Raw genomic sequence first — 17,729 nt, 5'->3', positions numbered from 1 at the left:
TGTTTTTTTAATTGCCTAAGGATGCTTGAAATGACATGTCTTATCATTTGCAACTAAAAAAACAAAAACCAAAATAATGAAAATATGATCAAAAAGTTAATGGACAAGGATAGGATTGGGGAGACAGGGCCTAACAATTATTTGTGTGAAAGAGGCTCTTTGGAGAATTTTTTTAGTTGAAATATGGCGATTCATGTGGTGGCAAAGAGTCGGACACGACTGAGCGACTGATCTGATCTGATCTGATCTGATAGTTGATTTGCAATGTTGTGTTAGTTTTAGGTGTACAGCAAAGGGATTCAGTTTTACATACATGTATGTCTATGTTTTTCAGATTCTTTTCCCTTATAGGTTATTATAGACTATTGAGTATAGTTCCTTGTTGGTTATCTAGAGAAATTCTTATTCAAATTTGAAGTCTGATTTCTTGAAATGTATGACAATAAGTCTGGATACTATACTGAAAAATGAAAAGAAATCATGTAAATTTACTTAAGTATGGCAGAGATTTTTTTTTGTTTGGCTGCACTGGGTTTTCGTTTCTATGTGTGCAGAGAGTGGGGACTATTCTCTAGTTGTGGTGTGTGGGCTTCTCATTGCCGTGGCTTCTCCTGTTGCAGAGTACAGGCTCTGGAGTGCTCAGGCTTCAGTAGTCGTGGCTCATGGGCTCCAGAGTGCAGGCTCAGTAACTGTGGCGAATGGGCTTAGTTGCACCATGGCATGTGGGGTCTTCCTGGGCTAAGGATCAAACCGGTGTCCCTTGCATTGCAAGGTAGATTTCCAACCACTGAACCAGTGGGGAAGCCACGGGCAGGATATTTTTAACTTCTAGAAATAGCTGATAATAGTTTCCATCTATACTGCACTGGTCATCTCTTGCTTGGAAGACTGTTTTCAGTTTTGTGTAATGGTTTTTAAGAGAGACAGGGACAAACAACAGAATCTCAGGAACAGGGTAATTAGAATAGTATGAGATCTTAAAATTACAACATTATTGAAGGAATAGTTTAGCTATGGAAATGAAGGCTTATAAGAGGGGGGAAAAAGAGACTCTTTTCAGTCTTTAACTGCTGTCAAATGGAAGAAAATATTTTTTTATTTTATTTGGCAGAACTGGGAATAGTGGTTAAGAGTTTCAGGACAGCAGGTTTTAGTGCAATATGATCAAAATTTTTAACCAATATGCTGTTTCCACAGTGTCTGTCATGGGTTACATACGAGCCCCATATGTTTGTTATTTTCTTGGAAGAACCAATTGACACAAAAATGTTTCACTGTTAAACAGAGTCCCTCCCCTTATCCCAGTTAATAACTAAGAGCAGACTGTGTTTATCTGTACATCAGTATGCTGAATGGTCTGGGACAATGTTGGATAAAAGTGTTATAAATATATAGTCAATATATGTATGAACAAAGTTATTATTTTTTAAAATATATCTTCTCAGTTCAAAAACAATATTCTACCTGTCTTTGTAAATGATTATATATTTGATTTCAGTTAGCAAAACATTAATGTATATGTTTAAGCTACAGTGATTAGTGTAGGATTGGTCTCTGTCTTCTACGAAGGAATTAAATGTAGCCTTACTCAATTTCCACATTCTCTATACAACCTATTCCTATGTCCTGTCATGATGTATCATATTGATTACTTCCCTGAATAAGGCACTTCAAGGAGAAGGACTGTGTTTCATCAAATTCCATATGAAAACCCTGGAGATTTTAGCCAGCTCAACAGAATAAGAAAAAGAAATAGAAATACAAGGATTAGAGAGAAGGGAATAAACTGCAACTTTGTAAAGAAGATGATATGATTTTCTACTTAGAAAATTTGAATCTATATACAAATAAGTAAAATTCATAAATATTTTAAAGGGTGCTACGTACGCAGAAGATGATCAGTTCAGTTCAGTCGCTCAGTCGTGTCCGACTCTTTGTGACCCCATGAATCGCAGCACGCCAGGCCTCCCTGTCCATCACCAACTTCAAAAGTAAATTGCAACAAACAGAATATGTAATGTATAAAACAAAAGAGAGAACATTTACTAGTGCAAAAGAAAATATAAAGTACCTGGAATAAATCTAATCAGAATGATCGAGGCATTTATATAGATAGTAATAAAAACTTAATCAGAAACTTCAAGGTCTGAGTAAGCAGAGAGAAATACTGTACTCATGGAACAAAAACTCTACATATCATAAAGATTTCGGTTCTCTGCAGACTGAAAATTTCTCTACAAATTGAGAAAGTGACTCAACACAATTCTAATCAAAACCCAATGGGGTTTTTCATGAAACTAACAAACTGGCTCTAAAATTTACATGGAAGAAGGTCCCAGATTGTCCAGATGCTCCTGAAGAACAATATGATGGAACATCTCATTCCAGGTTCCAAGACTTTCACACATCGATTGTAATTATGACATTGTGGTATTGGTCCACAGTAGACATATAGAACAGTGGAATGAAATAGTAAGCTTAAAACAGATCAACACAAAAATGATAACTTAATATATGACAGAGCTTGATCAGCAGGAAAAAGGGGAACAGGTTGATAAAAGGTTCTGAAACATCTAATAATCCATACAGAAAAAAAAATGAAACCTCACATTCTATCTCACATCATATCCAGGAATTAATTCTAGATGAGACAGAGTTAAGTATAAAGCAAAATTTAAAAAAGAAATCAACCAAGATATCCTTCAGTAATTAAATGGATAAACGATTGTGAGGGTGGCTTCCCTGGTGGCTCAGTGGTAAACTCTTTGAAAAATATTTCTATTCTACTCCCTCCACAAGTTTTTGTCCTAACATGATTGAAAGTCTTCTATTAATTATCCCATCATACTTTTTCAAAACAAAATATGCATATAAATGTAATCTTAACATTTATCTCATTTTCTAGTATAAGGCTCTAAGATTAATTCTTCTAAAAAAATAATTCTTCTAGATTGAGTTATCTTTGTAATTTTTATTGTGCTCAGTTGCTTCAGTCCTGTCCAACTCTTTGTGATCCATGGAACGTAGCCAGTCAGGCTCCTCTGTCCATGGGATTTTCCTGGCAAGAATACTGGAGTGGGTTGCCATTTCCTTCTCCAGGGGATCTTCCCAACCCAGGGATTGAATCCCCATCTCCTGCATCGCAAGCAGATTCTTTACCACAGAGTCACCAGGGAAGCCCTTCTTAAATATATTTATAAATGTTGATATTGTTAAATATAAAAAGTAAAATTTATTGGAAGTAAATCCTTTTTTGCTTTTTATTTAAATTTGAAGTATAGCTGATTTTAGAAATAAATAATTTTATAAGAAGAATCATGCTCTTTTTCTATGCTTTTAGTAAAGAGAACAGTTTATACTGGTGAGAACTGGTGGGACTAGCAGTTATTTTCTATATTGTTTTTATTGATAGGAGATAGAAAATAATAAACATTTCAAAGGATAAAATAATAAACATTTCAAAGGATAAAACAATAGGAATCACTGTAATTACAAAAAATTGATAAAATAGGTTTTGATTACCACACTGAGTACTACATACAAAAATGGGGGAAAAAAGCTTTATTTTTAGATCTTACCCAAAGTTATCCTGAAAATTTTGGCAGTCCCAGGAAACATTCCAGTAACATTGAAAAGAATCACAGTCATTCTGCTTCTTCAGCTGATCAACATGTTTTTATTTCCAGCAAATGACACACCCTAGGAAAGAGTATTGAAAATAGCTGAAAAGAAATTCTCGTTTTTAAACACATGAAAAAAACCCTCAAGTTTTCACTGTTGAGTCTGTCTTTTTCTCTCTCTCCCTCCCTTCCCTCCCTCCCTCCTTTCTTTTCTTCTTTCTTTGGGCATCCCATGCACCATGTGGAGTCTTAGTTCCCCAACCAGGAATCAAATCCATGCCCACACAGAGGAAGCACAGTCTTAACCACTGGATCTGCAGGGAAGCCCTAGTGTTGAGTATTTCTTACCCATCTTTTCTTTATTTTTCTCTCCCAGGACTCTTTCTCATTCTTTGAAAATGAGCTGGGGAAGAAAGAGGTGGAAAATTATCATTGCCACCTTCATTCTCATCACTACCATTGATCTGATGTCAGAACATCTTGACATAGTTAACTCTAAAATTCATGCTCTGCCATTAACAGAAATATGCATAAAATGGGAACCAAGAAAGCCCTGTGAATTTATGGAGCCTTGCTTAATCCTCAGGAGACCTGGCCCATTTGGAGATGAGAAGGGTTCACACCCAGGACCCTGGTACACTGTGAGATTTGCAGTGGATGCTTTGATCACGTGGGAGAAGGACTGCTTGAGACTTCTCAGGCAAATTTGGTTTAGCAAGAGTATATATGAAATTTGGGTATCTAGAAATAATTTATATTAACTGATAGATGGTTGCTGCTGCTGCTGCTGCTAAGTCACTTCAGTCGTGTCCGACTCTGTGCGACCCCGTAGACGGCAGCCCACCAGGCTCCCCCGTCCCTGGGATTCTCCAGGCAAGAACACTGGAGTGGGTTGCCATTTCCTTCTCCAATGCAGGAAAGTGAAAAGTGAAAGTGAAGTCGCTCAGTCATGTCCGACCCTCAGCGACCCCATGGACTGCAGCCTTCCATGGGATTTTCCAGGCAAGAGTACTGGAATGGGGTGCCATTACTCACAAAAGTCCTTATGTACCTGAGTAGGGGTGGGAAGGTGAGAGGCATGCAAGCCTTGGTTTGGAGAGCACTACTGATGATGTTTCTGATGTTCTGTTTCTTATAAGAGTTGTGATAACATGCATTTATCTTTTATTGGTCTGTTTTTAGTTTATATTTGTTTAGATATATATTGGGTTGGCCAAAAAGTTCATTTGGTGCTTCCTATAAGATCTTATGCAAAAACCCAAACTTTTTGGCCAACCCAATATATATACATACATATACATAATAATAACAATATATTATTATACTTATACATATGATGTATCTCTCAATAAATACAGTTTTAAAAAATCTATAATGTTTGCAGGGCAGTTTTATTTCTCAAACATATACATGGAAACTGTAGCTGAGAAAGACTGGGTTTGTAGGTGTGACAGTTGAGGGAAAATCTAAAATTTTCAACAACTGGTAGGAGAATCTCTTTCAGGGGGAAAAATGTCTTTATGTAGGAAAATAATAAGCCCTTTTATAGACTGGATTTTAAAGAGGATGGTAAGCAAAGAGATAGTTCCATTGTTTTAGATTAAAAATGAGGCAATTCGGATAAACTCTCACAAATATGGTCCAATGAGCTTTGATGTGGATGTCAAGACCACTCAGTGTGAAAAGGACAATATAAAACTGTTGACAAGCTGGAAATCCATATGCCCAAAAAACTGAAGTTAGACTTTTATCTTATATTATATTCACAAAGTAACTCAAAATGAGTAAAAACATAAGCAGAAGACCTAAAACAATTAGTAGAGAACTAGAGGAAAACATAGGGGGAAAACTTTATGACGTTGGATGTGGCAATGATTTTTTAGATACAACAAAAAAGCACAAGCAATGAAATTAAAAAGAAAAATGGGACTACATCAGGCTTCAAAACTTTGATGAGTCGGAGGACACAATCAACAGAGTGAAAAGACAATGGATTGGATGGGAAAAAATATTTGCAAGTCATGTATCTGATAAGAGGGTTAATATCCAGAATAAATAGAGAATTCTTACATCTCAACAACGAAAAAAATCAATAACCTCACACAAAAATGGGTAAAGGACTTGAACAGACATCTCTCTAAAGATGATGTAAAATGGCTAACAAGCATATGAAAAGATGCTCGATGTTACTATCAGAGAAATGTGAGTCCAAACCACAATGAGATTATTTCACACCCATTTGGGTGGCTACTATTGAATAAAAATGAAATAGAAGATAAAAAGAGTTGGCAAGAATGGAGAAAAATTGGAAGCCTTGTGCAATATGGGTGGGGTTGTAAAGTGGCAGAGCTTCTATGGAAAATAGTATGATGGTTTCTCAAAAAATTAAAAATAGAATTGCCATATGATCCAACAACCCTGGAGGAGGCAATGCAACCCATTCCAGTATTCTTGCATAGTGAATCCCATGGACAGAGGAACCTGGTAGGCTACACTGCATGGAGTTGCGAAGAGTCAGGCACGACTGAGTAACTAACACACACACACACACATGATCCAGCAATTCCATTTCTGAGTACATATCTAAAAGATTGAAAGTAGGGTCTCGAATGTTTTTGTTATGTCTTCACCTTTTAGAGTATAAGCTCCATTAGGGGAGGGATTTTTGTCTGTTTACAGTTGATGTGTATCCCAAGCACCTAGAATGGTGCTTTATTAAATAATATTTATATTAAATAATAGTAGTTTATTATAAACAATAAACATGTGCTGAATGTCGACTCAGTCTTCACAAGCAAAAGCACTGTTTCCCCAAGTGAGTCTGGGGAAAGCTAGTTCTGAAGGATGCACTCTGAACACAGAAAGTGTCCCATAGTGAGTGGAGCCTGATGTTCCTTTCTTGGAGATCACAGACACGAGCACCTGTGAGTATGTGGTGGAGATAGGTACTCTGAAGTAATTGACCAGTAGTGATGGAAATTGTTTTGAAGAGAATGGAAGTTGCAGAAATGGCACAATTGGAGTGTAGGGAAGGCTTAGGGAATAGAGACAAATACCTACTTTAGTTCTATAAAGAAGAGACTACACTGTACCATCAGCATAATTTAGGGCTGGCCAGCCTGATGTGCTGACGCTGATGGCCACACAGGCTCTGAACAAGCTGGGTCATGGGGATTTAAGTGAGAGGTCATGAGTACCATTGGCTGCACAGATGGCCAGGAAACCAGCCATCTCTTCATTTGAAAGCACTGTTGTGCTTGGTATTATCGCTGGGCCTAGGAATCAGGCAATAGAACGAGGAGTGAAGTGCTCAGTCACTCAGTCGTGTCCGACTCTTTGCAACCCCGTGGATTGTAGCCCACCAGGCTGCTCCGTCCATAGGATTCTCCAGGCAAGAATACTGGAGTGGGTTGCCCTTTCCTTCTCCAGCCCCTAACTCATAGTAGAACCAAAATAGACATCAAGGAAGCAACAGCTCAACTATGAGAGGAGGTTGAAAACCTAGGAAGTAGACACAGTAACTGAAAAAGTTTATCTCTTTGGGTGAAATTTAGTGCCTGGACAAACTTTTGACAAGTCAGTGGAGTCTAAGATGTCATCACTGTGTTGCAGGATGGGGTTCTTGATTCATCAGTAAAAATTCAGTTATGATCACTTTAAGTAAGCAGGAACACATGCAATCCATTTTAGAAATCTCTTCTTCCCAAAAGACTAGAGTTAAAACTAAAATGTTAGCTTGTAGAAGGTATGCTTTCACTGAGCAGTTTTAGCATTTTTTTTTTTTAACAATTACTCCGTAACAGTTTAGTTCACATATAATCTTCCCTTCAGTCCTTATACCAGTGACAAGAGACCATAATTCTTATTTTCATGTTGTAGAGCAGGAAGCTGAGACATGATGATAACTAACCTGCTCAGTCACAAAACCAGGAAAAAGCATTTCTGGTTTTCATGTCCAGTTTTGTTTTGCTCTAAAGGCTGGGTTCTTTCGACTTTCATTCCCTGTTCCTTTTCTGTGTTTTAGGCTCCAGTCCTGTACAAAATTGTACAAAATCATATTTATTGCTCTGTGTACTTTTAGTGAATGGCATTTTGTAGCAGGTTTTATTTCTGCATTTGCTTATCAGTGACTAAGTTCTGCTTTGTATTTCTCATAACTGGTTTCTTTCAGAGGCTGGCATATTATTTTGGATTCTTTTGTCTTTACAGCATCTCCCTGATGTAAGTAGAGTTTAGTAGGCTGAGAGGATTTGTGCTGATTTATCTTGAATGACTAAATGATACTACTATTCTCAGGGGAAAATGCTATGTTATGAAATAGTAAGAGAAAAATCTGGCATGTGTTCAGTTATCTTAATTTTCTGAACATGTACAAATATGAAAATAATGTTTAACTGTGATTGCAACTCAGAAAATAAGTTAGGCAGGTAGGTGGCAATAGATGCTCCAAGCCAATGCAGAATGGTTGAGCTAAAAACATGAAGAAATGAATCACTGATTGCAAAATATAAATTCCCTACAATTTTGTGCGGATGATGCTTAAGGAAACAGCTTTAAAAGCAAGAGTGGTACCCATCGTGGGTCACTTTAGACCATTCTCCTGATCCGATCTCAAATATTAACGCATGGAGTTTAATGCCCTTGGCAGGCAACAATTTCTGCTGTTTTCCTGAAGGTGGACTCCTAGTATAATAAAAAAGATTTCTGTGTGATAAAAAAGAACAATGGAATAGCTAAGTTTGAATCCTACTTTTGCAGATTACTAGGTGGATAAGCTAGCTGCAAGTTACCAGAAACTTCATATTTTCATGAACAAAAATGGAGATGATGATGACATAATAATAAAAGTGGTAACACCTGCCTTTTCAACCTCCTAGAGTTGGTGGGAGGATCAAAGGGGATGATATAAATGAATGTTCTCTGTGAATACAGAATATACACAAATATGTGGTATTATTAGCATGGCAATTTATTTTTATGTGGGTTATGTCATTTTAGATGGTTTAATTAGTTTTTGTGATAATTATTTTTTATTGAATCATAAGAGTCTATCTTCTTGAGGGGGTTATACCTTTGTAAATTTTGAGGATGATTTTAATTTAATTTTGTTGTTTATATTTGGCTGGGTCTGTGTTGGCATGAGACTGGTGTTGGATTTTCATCAGTCGATAGCATCAAGCTGCCTTCTGAATCATGCCAGATTCTTTTTCAGGTCTTTTTTGTCCGGCCTTTAATTTTAGACCAGTCATCAGGGTAAGTGCTGGGTCTTCTGGATGACTTCACATTCTGAGCATAGCTTCATAAAGGAGATTAAAAACCTGACCTTGATATCAAGCCTCATTTTACTGCAGATAGAAAACAGGTGAGACAAAGCGCCTGTAGCCTCACCCCAGCCACTTCATTTTTGAACAGTAAATGCAGTGTTTTGCCCATAGGAATGACAAGCCTGCGGGTATGTGAGCAGGCCTCCTGATAGAGAGAGAAATGCTTTGTTTTAAGAGGCAAATGGCAAATGACTGAGAGCCCAGGCTCTGGAATCAGACAGACATGTTTTATTCAACCTCCCTTAACACAGTCAAGACACTTAAGCTCCCCAAACTTCAGTTTTCTCATTTGTAAAATAGAGATTATAATAACTACCACATGGGATATTATCACTGGTAAATGAGAGAGCTTTTGTAGAGATATAACTAACATATAATAATTATTATGATGAATGTATGATTCACAGAGGATGGAAACAAAGGGGAAGGAAAAAAGAGTGATAAGTCCATGGTGCATAGCCCATCTTCCAGAACCCAAGTGAATTAACCTGTAGTATAACTGGGGATTCCCCGGTGCCTCCTGCAATGTAGGAGATGTGGGTTCAATCCCTGGGTCAGGAAGATCCCTTGGAGAAGGGCAGGGCAACCCACTCTAGTATTCTGGCCTGGAGAATCCCACAAACAGAGGAGCCTGGCGTGCTACAGTCCATGGGGTTGCCAAGAGTTGGACACAACTGAGAACCAGCACCAGAGTACGTGTGCACACACACACTCTGTACACAGAGCGACCACCACCACCACCAAGTGTTACTGATCCCTTCTCTTGATGCTGCGTCTCCTAGGAGTTCTTTGAGGATTAATTGTACTACAGTTATCAGCAGGACAGGATTATTAAGATTTAAGTTCTGTGATGTTTTGTTTTCAAGATCTAAGCATAGTTCCTGCCTTTTTAAGGGTAAATTTTAGACTAGATAGATGATCATCTGCATTTTGTTGAGAAGAAAATCCAGGTAGGGCTAATCTTCTGTTTTTAAACCTATGTCAATGTGAGGACTATTTTTTGAAGTCTGAAGAATATAGCTTTGTGGAGAACTATGAATGGTCTGAGGGTTTTCTTCATAAACACCACCCAAACTGGCCTACTTTTCTTTTCTAGCAGTTCACATTTAAGTGATTTTTTTTTTTTTTTTTTGAGGTTTCAGACTCTTTCTGCCCTCAAATACCTCATGTAAGCTGTCCTCTTGCTGAAGATAAAAGGAACATTGTTTCAATTCTGGTCAGTTTCTAGAACTGTGTGTTATTTAATAAGCCTGTCTAGCCTCATTGGGGCTTCCCAGGTGGCATTAATGGTAAAGAATCCACCTGCAATGCAGGAGGCTGGGGTTCAATCCCTGGGTTGGGAAGATCCCCCTGGAGGAGGGCATGGCAACCCACTCCAGTATTCTTTGCCTGGAGAATCCCATGGACAGAGGAGCCTTGTGGGCTACAGTCCATAGGGTTGCAAAGACTTGGACACGACTTGAAGCGACTTAACACGCATACACACAGCCTCATTAATCCTCAAGCATATGCCTGTGTGTGTGAGTGTGTGCACTGTGTGAGTGAAGGAGCGTGGTGATAGTGACCGCCTATAAAATCTTCATGGGGACCAGGAGCGGTGGTTGGGACATTTTTTTTGCTCCTCAACAGAGGACAAGAGTCCAGAAACTCTGGCCTGACCATCTAAAATTCTGTGCAGCTTTTTGGTGATGAAACTCTTCCAGAAGGTCAGGGTGAGGCTGAGCCTTGGAGGGAAAGGTGTTAGGAGTGTCTGACAGGACTTCAGTTGGATTTGAAGTTGAAGGTCACATGGAGGACAGTTAGTTCTGCTCTAGAGGGACTGCCTCCCTGTTTGGTTGGTTTCTCCACCAACTAATCCTTGGCTGGGTGGCTCAGTGCCCGTTCCCAGGTAAACTGCTAACGCAAAGTATTGAGCTTGGTTACCTGGTGAAGCCTGGGGATTGACACCAACTCTTTTTTTTTTTTCTACCCATTTGATTTCAACACTGCTTTCCTGAAAGTCTTCATCAGCAAGCATTACAGCAGTTCCTGGAAAGAGCAAGACTTTTATGATTCTCAAAATCTCTGTATCAACTGAAAAAGTTTCCCAAGCACCAGTGATTCATTTCTGGGGACAAAGAAGTTTAGGGGCCAGGTAACCCCTTTTTAGAACCGGTGCTGGCAAAAAAAGTGATCAGAGAGCACATAGTTCGCAGTAGCATCGTTTCTTACAGGAGTGAAAAGAATTTACAGTGCGCGGGGGGCCGGAAATCCAAGGTCAGAAGCTAGCAGTCCTAGTTTCTGAGCTTCTGCGACACAAACCCAGGGTGTAGGAAACTCTCCCCTTAAGGGGTGGGTGATGGGGCGCTGGCTGGGAGCATCGGGGTGTCCTTGGGTTTCCAGCCCCCGGCAGATGAACTCTTGGCCGCGGGGAAAGCGCAGGAAACCTTCACCCGAGAGGGAACCGGGAGGGCGGGGGTGCTGAGACTGCGGCGAAACCAAAACAGGGTGTGGCCAGGGTGCTCCCGTGTGCTAGGCGCCCGCCTGGGTGACCCGGGAGGAGGTCGTTTTCGGGTGGCGGGGAGAGAGGACAGGGAACTCCGGAGAAGGAAGAGCATTGGCTCCTCCCGCCCCACCCCCGCCCGGGGCTGCGCAACGCCGGGCGCTGGGCAAGGAGGCAGCGCCCGTGGCGGCCTCTCCCGCCCCGCGCGGCCCGGGCAGGGCGGGCTGGGTGGCGCTCGGGGGGCCGGGCTCTGGTCCCCACTCAACCCTCCCTCCCTCCGCCTCCCGGGCCGTCCCGGGCGGCCGGGCCAATGAGCGGCGAGAGGAGGGGAGCGGGAAGCCGAGCGCGCTGGGCCGCGGCCCTCCTACCGCGCCCGTAGCCGCAGCGCAGAACGCCAAGTTTTGCACCCCGAGACCTTGCGCCGCGTCTCGTCCTCCGGCTCGCAGCTCGGTCCCCGGGAGCCCGGCGGCCGCGCGCTGCCCTCGGGACGGCCGCCCGCGCGCACTCGGGCAGGAGGACGCCGAGCCGGGGGCCGGAGCTGGGGGCGGCTCCTCCCGAAGATGCAGGATGGCAGCGGAGCCTACCGCACCACGGGCTCCACCTGTCTGCACCCGCTCAGCCAGCTCGTGGGCATCCCGCTGGACCAGGTAACTGCGGGCGGGCGGCCAGGCCGCGGCTGGGGCGTGAGCGCAGGCACCCTCCCCGAGCCGGAGCGGGAGGGAAGCCGGGGGAAGCGGGGAGGGGGATGTTATCTACCTCCCGTCCCCGCCCCCAAGCAGATTTCCCTGCTTCAGACTAGGCAGGTGGAGTTTTGTTTGTTTGAGTTGATGTTTTTCTCCTGTAAGTATGTGTATACCCTGCACAGCAGGTTCGAATAAACTTATTTTTTTTTTGGTCTTGTTTGAAGTTTGGGGTTGCCTCCTTTCCTGTAAGCCAGTTCTAAAGCCTTCTGATAAATGAAATCGTGTTCCTTCTGTCAGTGCACTCAAGTCTTCATGATTTTTAAGTTAGTTGAGCCTACTTAGAAAGTAAGCCTGAGTGATGTCTAAGCAGTAGCCTACCGTTTGGGGATGAGAGACCCGGGTTTTTCGGGCAGCGAGGCTTGGAAAATCGGGTTGACAGTTATTTTGTGCCGTGCGATCTCCATCCGCAAGGGAGGAGGGACACAGAATGCTGTGGTTTTCCGAGGGCCGTGGTTTATTCAGTCAGTCCGTCCTCGAGGGTCCAGGCTCCCTAGTAGGACAGGTTATTGGAAGAAGAGAGAGGCTGCTGCAGGTGTTTGGACTGAAACTGAAAATAGCAACAAACAGTAATTCCAGGTAGGAAATTTTTCTAAGCGTTGAGGCGCTTAACCCATTTTGTTGGTCTCTCTAGATGCTACAGGCTAGATCTGCCCTGTGTTTAGTAGTGAGCCAGTAAATACACAGTTGACCCTTGAATAAGACAAATTTGAATTGCATGGATTCACTTATATGTGGATATTTTTCAATAGTAAGTACTACAGCGCTGTACCAGTACTGAAGCTGCTTAAATCTGCAGAGTCTAGGAACGGAGGATTCAAGAGGCTGTCTGTAAATTATAGGCAGATGAACACCTGTGTGGTTGAAGGGTCAGCTGTATGTTATTTAAATGGAATTGAGTAAGGCTCCTGGAGGAGGGCCTGCATACTCCTGTTTCCTGCTGAGTTTTTACCCAGTTTTCTTCCTCTGCCTGTTCCCTAGTAGTGAATAGTAGTGAAGTTGCTCAGTCGTGTCTGACTCTTTGCGACCCCATGGACTGTAGTAGCCTACCAGGCTCCTCTGCCCATGGGATTTTCCAGGCAATAGTCCTGGAGTGGATTGCCATTTCCTTCTCCAGGGGATCTTCCCAACCCAGGGATCGAACCTGGGTCGCCCACCTTGTAGACAGATGCTTTCCCGTCTGAGCCACCAGGGAAGTCACCTGTTGGCTAGTGAACTTTAAAAATTCTTTCCTTCACTCAAGAGCATACCTGCTGCACTTTCCACTCCCATTCCTTCTGCAATGAGGAAGTGAGAGCTGGATGTTTGCTTTACTCAGATGCTGTTTTCTGAGCCACCCTCTACCTGGCCCCCTTTGAGGCTTTGATTCAGAACTCCACCTGATCCGACAGTTGCCTTCTCATCAGTTGTGAAATCCCGAAGGTCAGGAGGGGTTTTTTCCAGCTGCCAGTGTCTGTTGTTGTAGTGAGGATGTAGTGACTGCCAGGGACCTGCAAAGGCAGCAATAATAGCAAATTCTCTAGCCCTGAAATGAAATCTAACTCAGAGCCGAGTTTCCTTTCCGGGGAGTTTGTTTCATACTTAACCCCTCTACCCTCCATCACAATTTAATTGCACTTTGCATTTGCAGCAGAACAGCACAACTAGAGAATGGAGGAATCCAGGGAGGGTGGGGTTTTTTTTGTATGGAAAGAGAGATTGTTAATAGATCCTGGAGATTGATGGCTAAGAGGTACCTAGGATGGATGTTATTAAGTGCCCTGTAACTGCCTCCACTCTCATCTTGAGTCTCCTGGATTTCTGGCAAAGGAATCCTGGTTTTAATTTATAAGAAAGAACAAAAGACTGAGAGGGGAGGGATTTGGGGGTACACTGAAGGAAAAATGTGGGCTTATAGACAAGGAAGGCGCACCTGTGATCTCTTAGATCTTAGGGAGCCCTACTGCTCTTCAGTTGGGTCCAATCACAGTGACTCTTGGTGGAAGACACTCATAAAGGGCAATACCCCAGCTGGCTTATTTAGGCCGAGGGAGAATCCCAAACCATAAACAATGTGGTTTGAGGCGAAACTGTGGCTTGAGGGTTTGGAAGCTTGATGTGTTTTTCTCCCTCACACTTTCAAGGGCCTTTTAGATGTTAGACTGACTTGCGGGTAATTCCTGGTCTGCCAGAAATCTTCCTTTGTGACCGTCAGCTGGTATTCTACCAACCTGGAGCCTTAGGGTCCTCATGTGTAACGTGGGAGATGGCAAAGGACCTACCTCTGGGAGTTGAGACATTTTATATAGATGTAAAGTGCCCTACTGTCCTTATATCAGGCAGGGGCCTGGCAGGAGACAATTCAACTCAATGGCTTATAATGAAGAAACTTCCCTGAATTACTTAAGAGTTGTGGGTGGCACTATAGGAGCCAATAAAAGATGTTCATGTACCAAGACTGGGCGCTGAAGGGGAAAAGGGAGTAAGTCCTATTGCTGGATGCAGGGGCGAAGCAGAGAACTTGGCCCTTCTGCTCCCCATCCCTTGACCTTTGCATCTCTTGCCATGGCCCCTGGTGGGTGGCTGGCCTAGAGCACCTAGGTGAAGTGGTCTGAGGGGCTTCTCCTGGGCCACAGAAGGGGGACGAGAAATGTGGAGCCAGCTCTGGAGGACAGTCCTAGGCTAAGAGCCCAGTCCTTGATATACATTTGCTCCTGGCCCATTAAAGAGAGTACCTTCTTATTGGCCTGCAATTTGCCAAGAATGATAAAACATATCTCAAGTTGCCCAAGTAGTGCCTCATATACCATTTAAAGGCGGCAGTGAATCCTCTCCTTAATGTTTTAGCATTTCACATGTGTTTTTTAATTTCTGAATTGATTGCACTTGTGAGAATGTCTTTGGCTTCTAGGTCTCCCTGGGTCAAGTTGTTTATTATTTGCAACACCTGAGATATCTGCTGAGCATTCTGCTATGTGAGTGAAGAGCTCTATTTTTCATCCGATTCTTCCATTTATCTGTTCTATTAGCTCCTCAGGGGAGCCCATGTGCATTGCAACTACACTCAGGAAAAGTCTCTAGTTTTAGTTTCTGGGGCCTTTGACTAGCCTGGACTCCTCTGAAAGAAGTTAAATGCAAAATCATTTTATTTAATTAGAGATTTGGAGCCCAGCAGTTCAGATCCAGAGTATAGGAAATGGAGGATGTAGGGGCCTTCACAGGTGCCTCACAGATGAGTTTGTTGAAAACTGTTTCTAGAATGAGTTCCTTTCTGTTGAGCAGATGTGGAGCTTGGGCAGGGAGCGGAGGATGACTGATTTGCTTTTCTGTTTAAATCATCTGTTCATGCCCTCTCCACTCTGTTTAGGTTGTGGGCTATGACAAGATCCATCTTTAAACTGTCCCAGCCTTCGAATGGACTAGGACTCAACTAGTCCTAAATGGACTCAGCTACCAGAATGCTGACATTCCTAATGTGTGTGTCACTTGATCATATCCGAGGAGCTGTGCAAGAGGAGGAATTCCTGGCTTTAAGGACTTTGCAATTTGGGGAACTCTGAGTGCCAAGACTTATGTTTTTACTAACTGAAACCCCCCCAAATTTGTCTGTATTTGCATAAAGTATCAATTCATTATTAAATTGGGATTCTTTGTCTGGATTTCAGTTTTTCCCCCTAATTGACATCAGCAGAAAAAAGGGGCAAAGGAAAAATAGACCAGGAGATAAGAATCTAGGAAGTGATTTCCGAGGTTAAAGCTGTCAAGGTTTAGGCCTCTTCCTATAGGCTTCTATTACAGTTTAAAAGGCTAGTGAAGACTAGCTCTCAAGGCCTGGCCTTCTCAACTCATGGTGATACGCGGGTATGATGCTCCTACCCGCGTCTCTGGTGGCTCAGATGGTAAAAAATCTGCCTGCAGGGCAGGAGACCCAGGTTCAATCCCTGGGTTGGGAAGATCCCCTGGAGAAGGGAATAACTACCCACTCAGTATTCTTGCCTGGGAAATTCCACCGACAGAGGAGCCTGGAGGGTTACAGTCATGGGGTCCCAAAGAGTCGGACCATAAAGTTTCTCTACCTGCCTGGAGTTTTCAGTCACCTGGTTGGTTCCCTTGCCTGTCTGTGGAAAGCCCAACCCTCAATTCTTGTCTTATCTAAGCCTTGCCCTTGGTTAAAAGCTTAACTCACATTCCACAGTCATTATTAAATATTTATTTCACACTTGTAATGCCAGGGACTTGGTCAGGTCGTAGTAATATAAGGATTAAGAAAAAAAGGTTTCTGTCCTAGAAGAGTTTATACACCTATAAAGGAGACAAAAGACCCACATAAATATTAATATTCAAGTACTATGTCCTGATGAACCGGTGTAGGTGCTAATAGAGGTTTGCTGTTGTTCACTCACTCAGTTATGTCCGACTCTTTGCGATCCCATGGACTGCAGCATGCCAGGCTTGCCTGGCCTTCACTATCTCCTAGAGTTTGCTCAAACTCATGTCCACTGAGTTGGTGAGATCCAACCATCTCATCCTCTGTTGCCCTTCTCCTCCTGCCCTCAATCTTTCCAGCATCAGAATCTTTTCCAGTGAGTCAGCTCTTGGCATCCGGTGGCCAAAGTATTGGTGCTTCAGCATCAGTCCTTTCAATGCATATTCAGGGTTGATTTCCTTTAGGATTGAGGTTTACACGTGGTACCTTAGTGGAATGGAGACGGGAAAGCCACAGGACACCTTGGACTCCTGTAGAATTTACTGTTTACCTTTGACACCATTTGTATTTGACACTTAGTAAATGTTACCTTATTTTGTTAGCTGTCCTACATTTGTATGCTGAGTTTCAAACTAAAGTTTTCTTGAGGGTCAGGTTTTATTTCCCTTTGTATTCTAAACAAGTAATAAGTGAAAGTGAACGTCGCTCAGTCGTGTCCGACTCTTTGCGACCCCAGGGACTATACAGTCCATGGAATTCTCCAGGCCAGAATACTGGAATGGGTAGCCGTTCCCTTCTCCAGGGGATTTTTCCAAACCAGGGATTGAACCCAGGTCTCCCACATTGCAGGCAGATTCTTTACCAGCTGAGCCACAAGGGAAGCCCAAACAAGTAGTAAGTACTCAACAAATGTTTATCATTAGTAACAGTATAGGCCCATGCTAATGATGTATGTGATCAGATGTTGATATAGAGAATCTTGTTTTTCAAGTGGACAGTGGATGGGCCTTTGTGGGGAAAGGGCCCGCCACTGAACATCCCCCCTGTTGGTGGTGCCTCCAGGCTGTACCCTCGGGTTTCTGATTTGAACCATCTGCTTTCCACCCTAGGGCTTGACCCCAGCTCAGGATGCATTTGGCAGGCCAGAAAACGTCGGTCCTACAGAGAGCCACTTCCATTTATTTCTTTGGCCTCACTGGTTCCTGCAAGGCCAGATCTCCTCTCCCCACTCAGTTTCCCTTTCATTGTCCGAGAGTGAAAATCATTGACTCCCAGGAGGAAGCTCATGCTGTTAGACCACAGATAGCAAATCCTGAGTTTCTGCCGTATTCCAGGAGTTCTTGGAACCAAGTGAGGCTGGGATGATTCAAACATGAA

The 17,729-nt window shown here is 42.7% G+C and overlaps 1 protein-coding gene and 2 long non-coding RNA genes across 5 annotated transcripts in view; 2 read left to right on the top strand and 1 right to left on the bottom strand.

The window, feature by feature from the left end:
* Window positions 1-8,700: 8,700 nt before the first annotated feature.
* On the bottom strand, window positions 8,701-11,641 carry LOC129645500 (uncharacterized). The gene is made up of 2 exons (XR_008711384.1): window positions 10,868-11,641; window positions 8,701-8,965 (listed from the first exon to the last, which is right to left on the bottom strand). It is a non-coding gene; the product is annotated as an uncharacterized LOC129645500 (long non-coding RNA).
* Window positions 11,642-11,838: 197 nt separating this feature from the next.
* MBOAT1 (membrane bound O-acyltransferase domain containing 1) overlaps window positions 11,839-17,729 on the top strand; it is a 112,668-nt gene continuing 106,777 nt past the window's right edge. The window contains exon 1 of one of the 2 annotated variants that reach the window (XM_055570746.1): window positions 11,839-12,073. In XM_055570746.1, the coding sequence (XP_055426721.1) occupies window positions 11,987-12,073 (87 nt within the window). In that variant the 5' untranslated portion in view covers window positions 11,839-11,986. Of the gene's footprint in view, window positions 12,074-12,320; window positions 12,746-17,729 lie in introns of those variants that run through there. The other variant, XM_055570749.1, reaches the window with a different exon arrangement.
* On the top strand, window positions 13,928-15,804 carry LOC129645499 (uncharacterized). 2 transcript variants are annotated; one of them, XR_008711382.1, is made up of 3 exons: window positions 13,928-14,627; window positions 15,057-15,120; window positions 15,513-15,804. It is a non-coding gene; the product is annotated as an uncharacterized LOC129645499 (long non-coding RNA). The 2 variants fall into 2 exon arrangements; XR_008711383.1 differs by having other exon boundaries at window positions 13,934-14,318.

Source organism: Bubalus kerabau, chromosome 3, assembly GCF_029407905.1.
Source record: "Bubalus kerabau isolate K-KA32 ecotype Philippines breed swamp buffalo chromosome 3, PCC_UOA_SB_1v2, whole genome shotgun sequence".
Lineage (NCBI taxonomy): Eukaryota > Metazoa > Chordata > Mammalia > Artiodactyla > Bovidae > Bubalus > Bubalus kerabau.
This window is presented reverse-complemented; position numbering and strand designations above follow the sequence as displayed.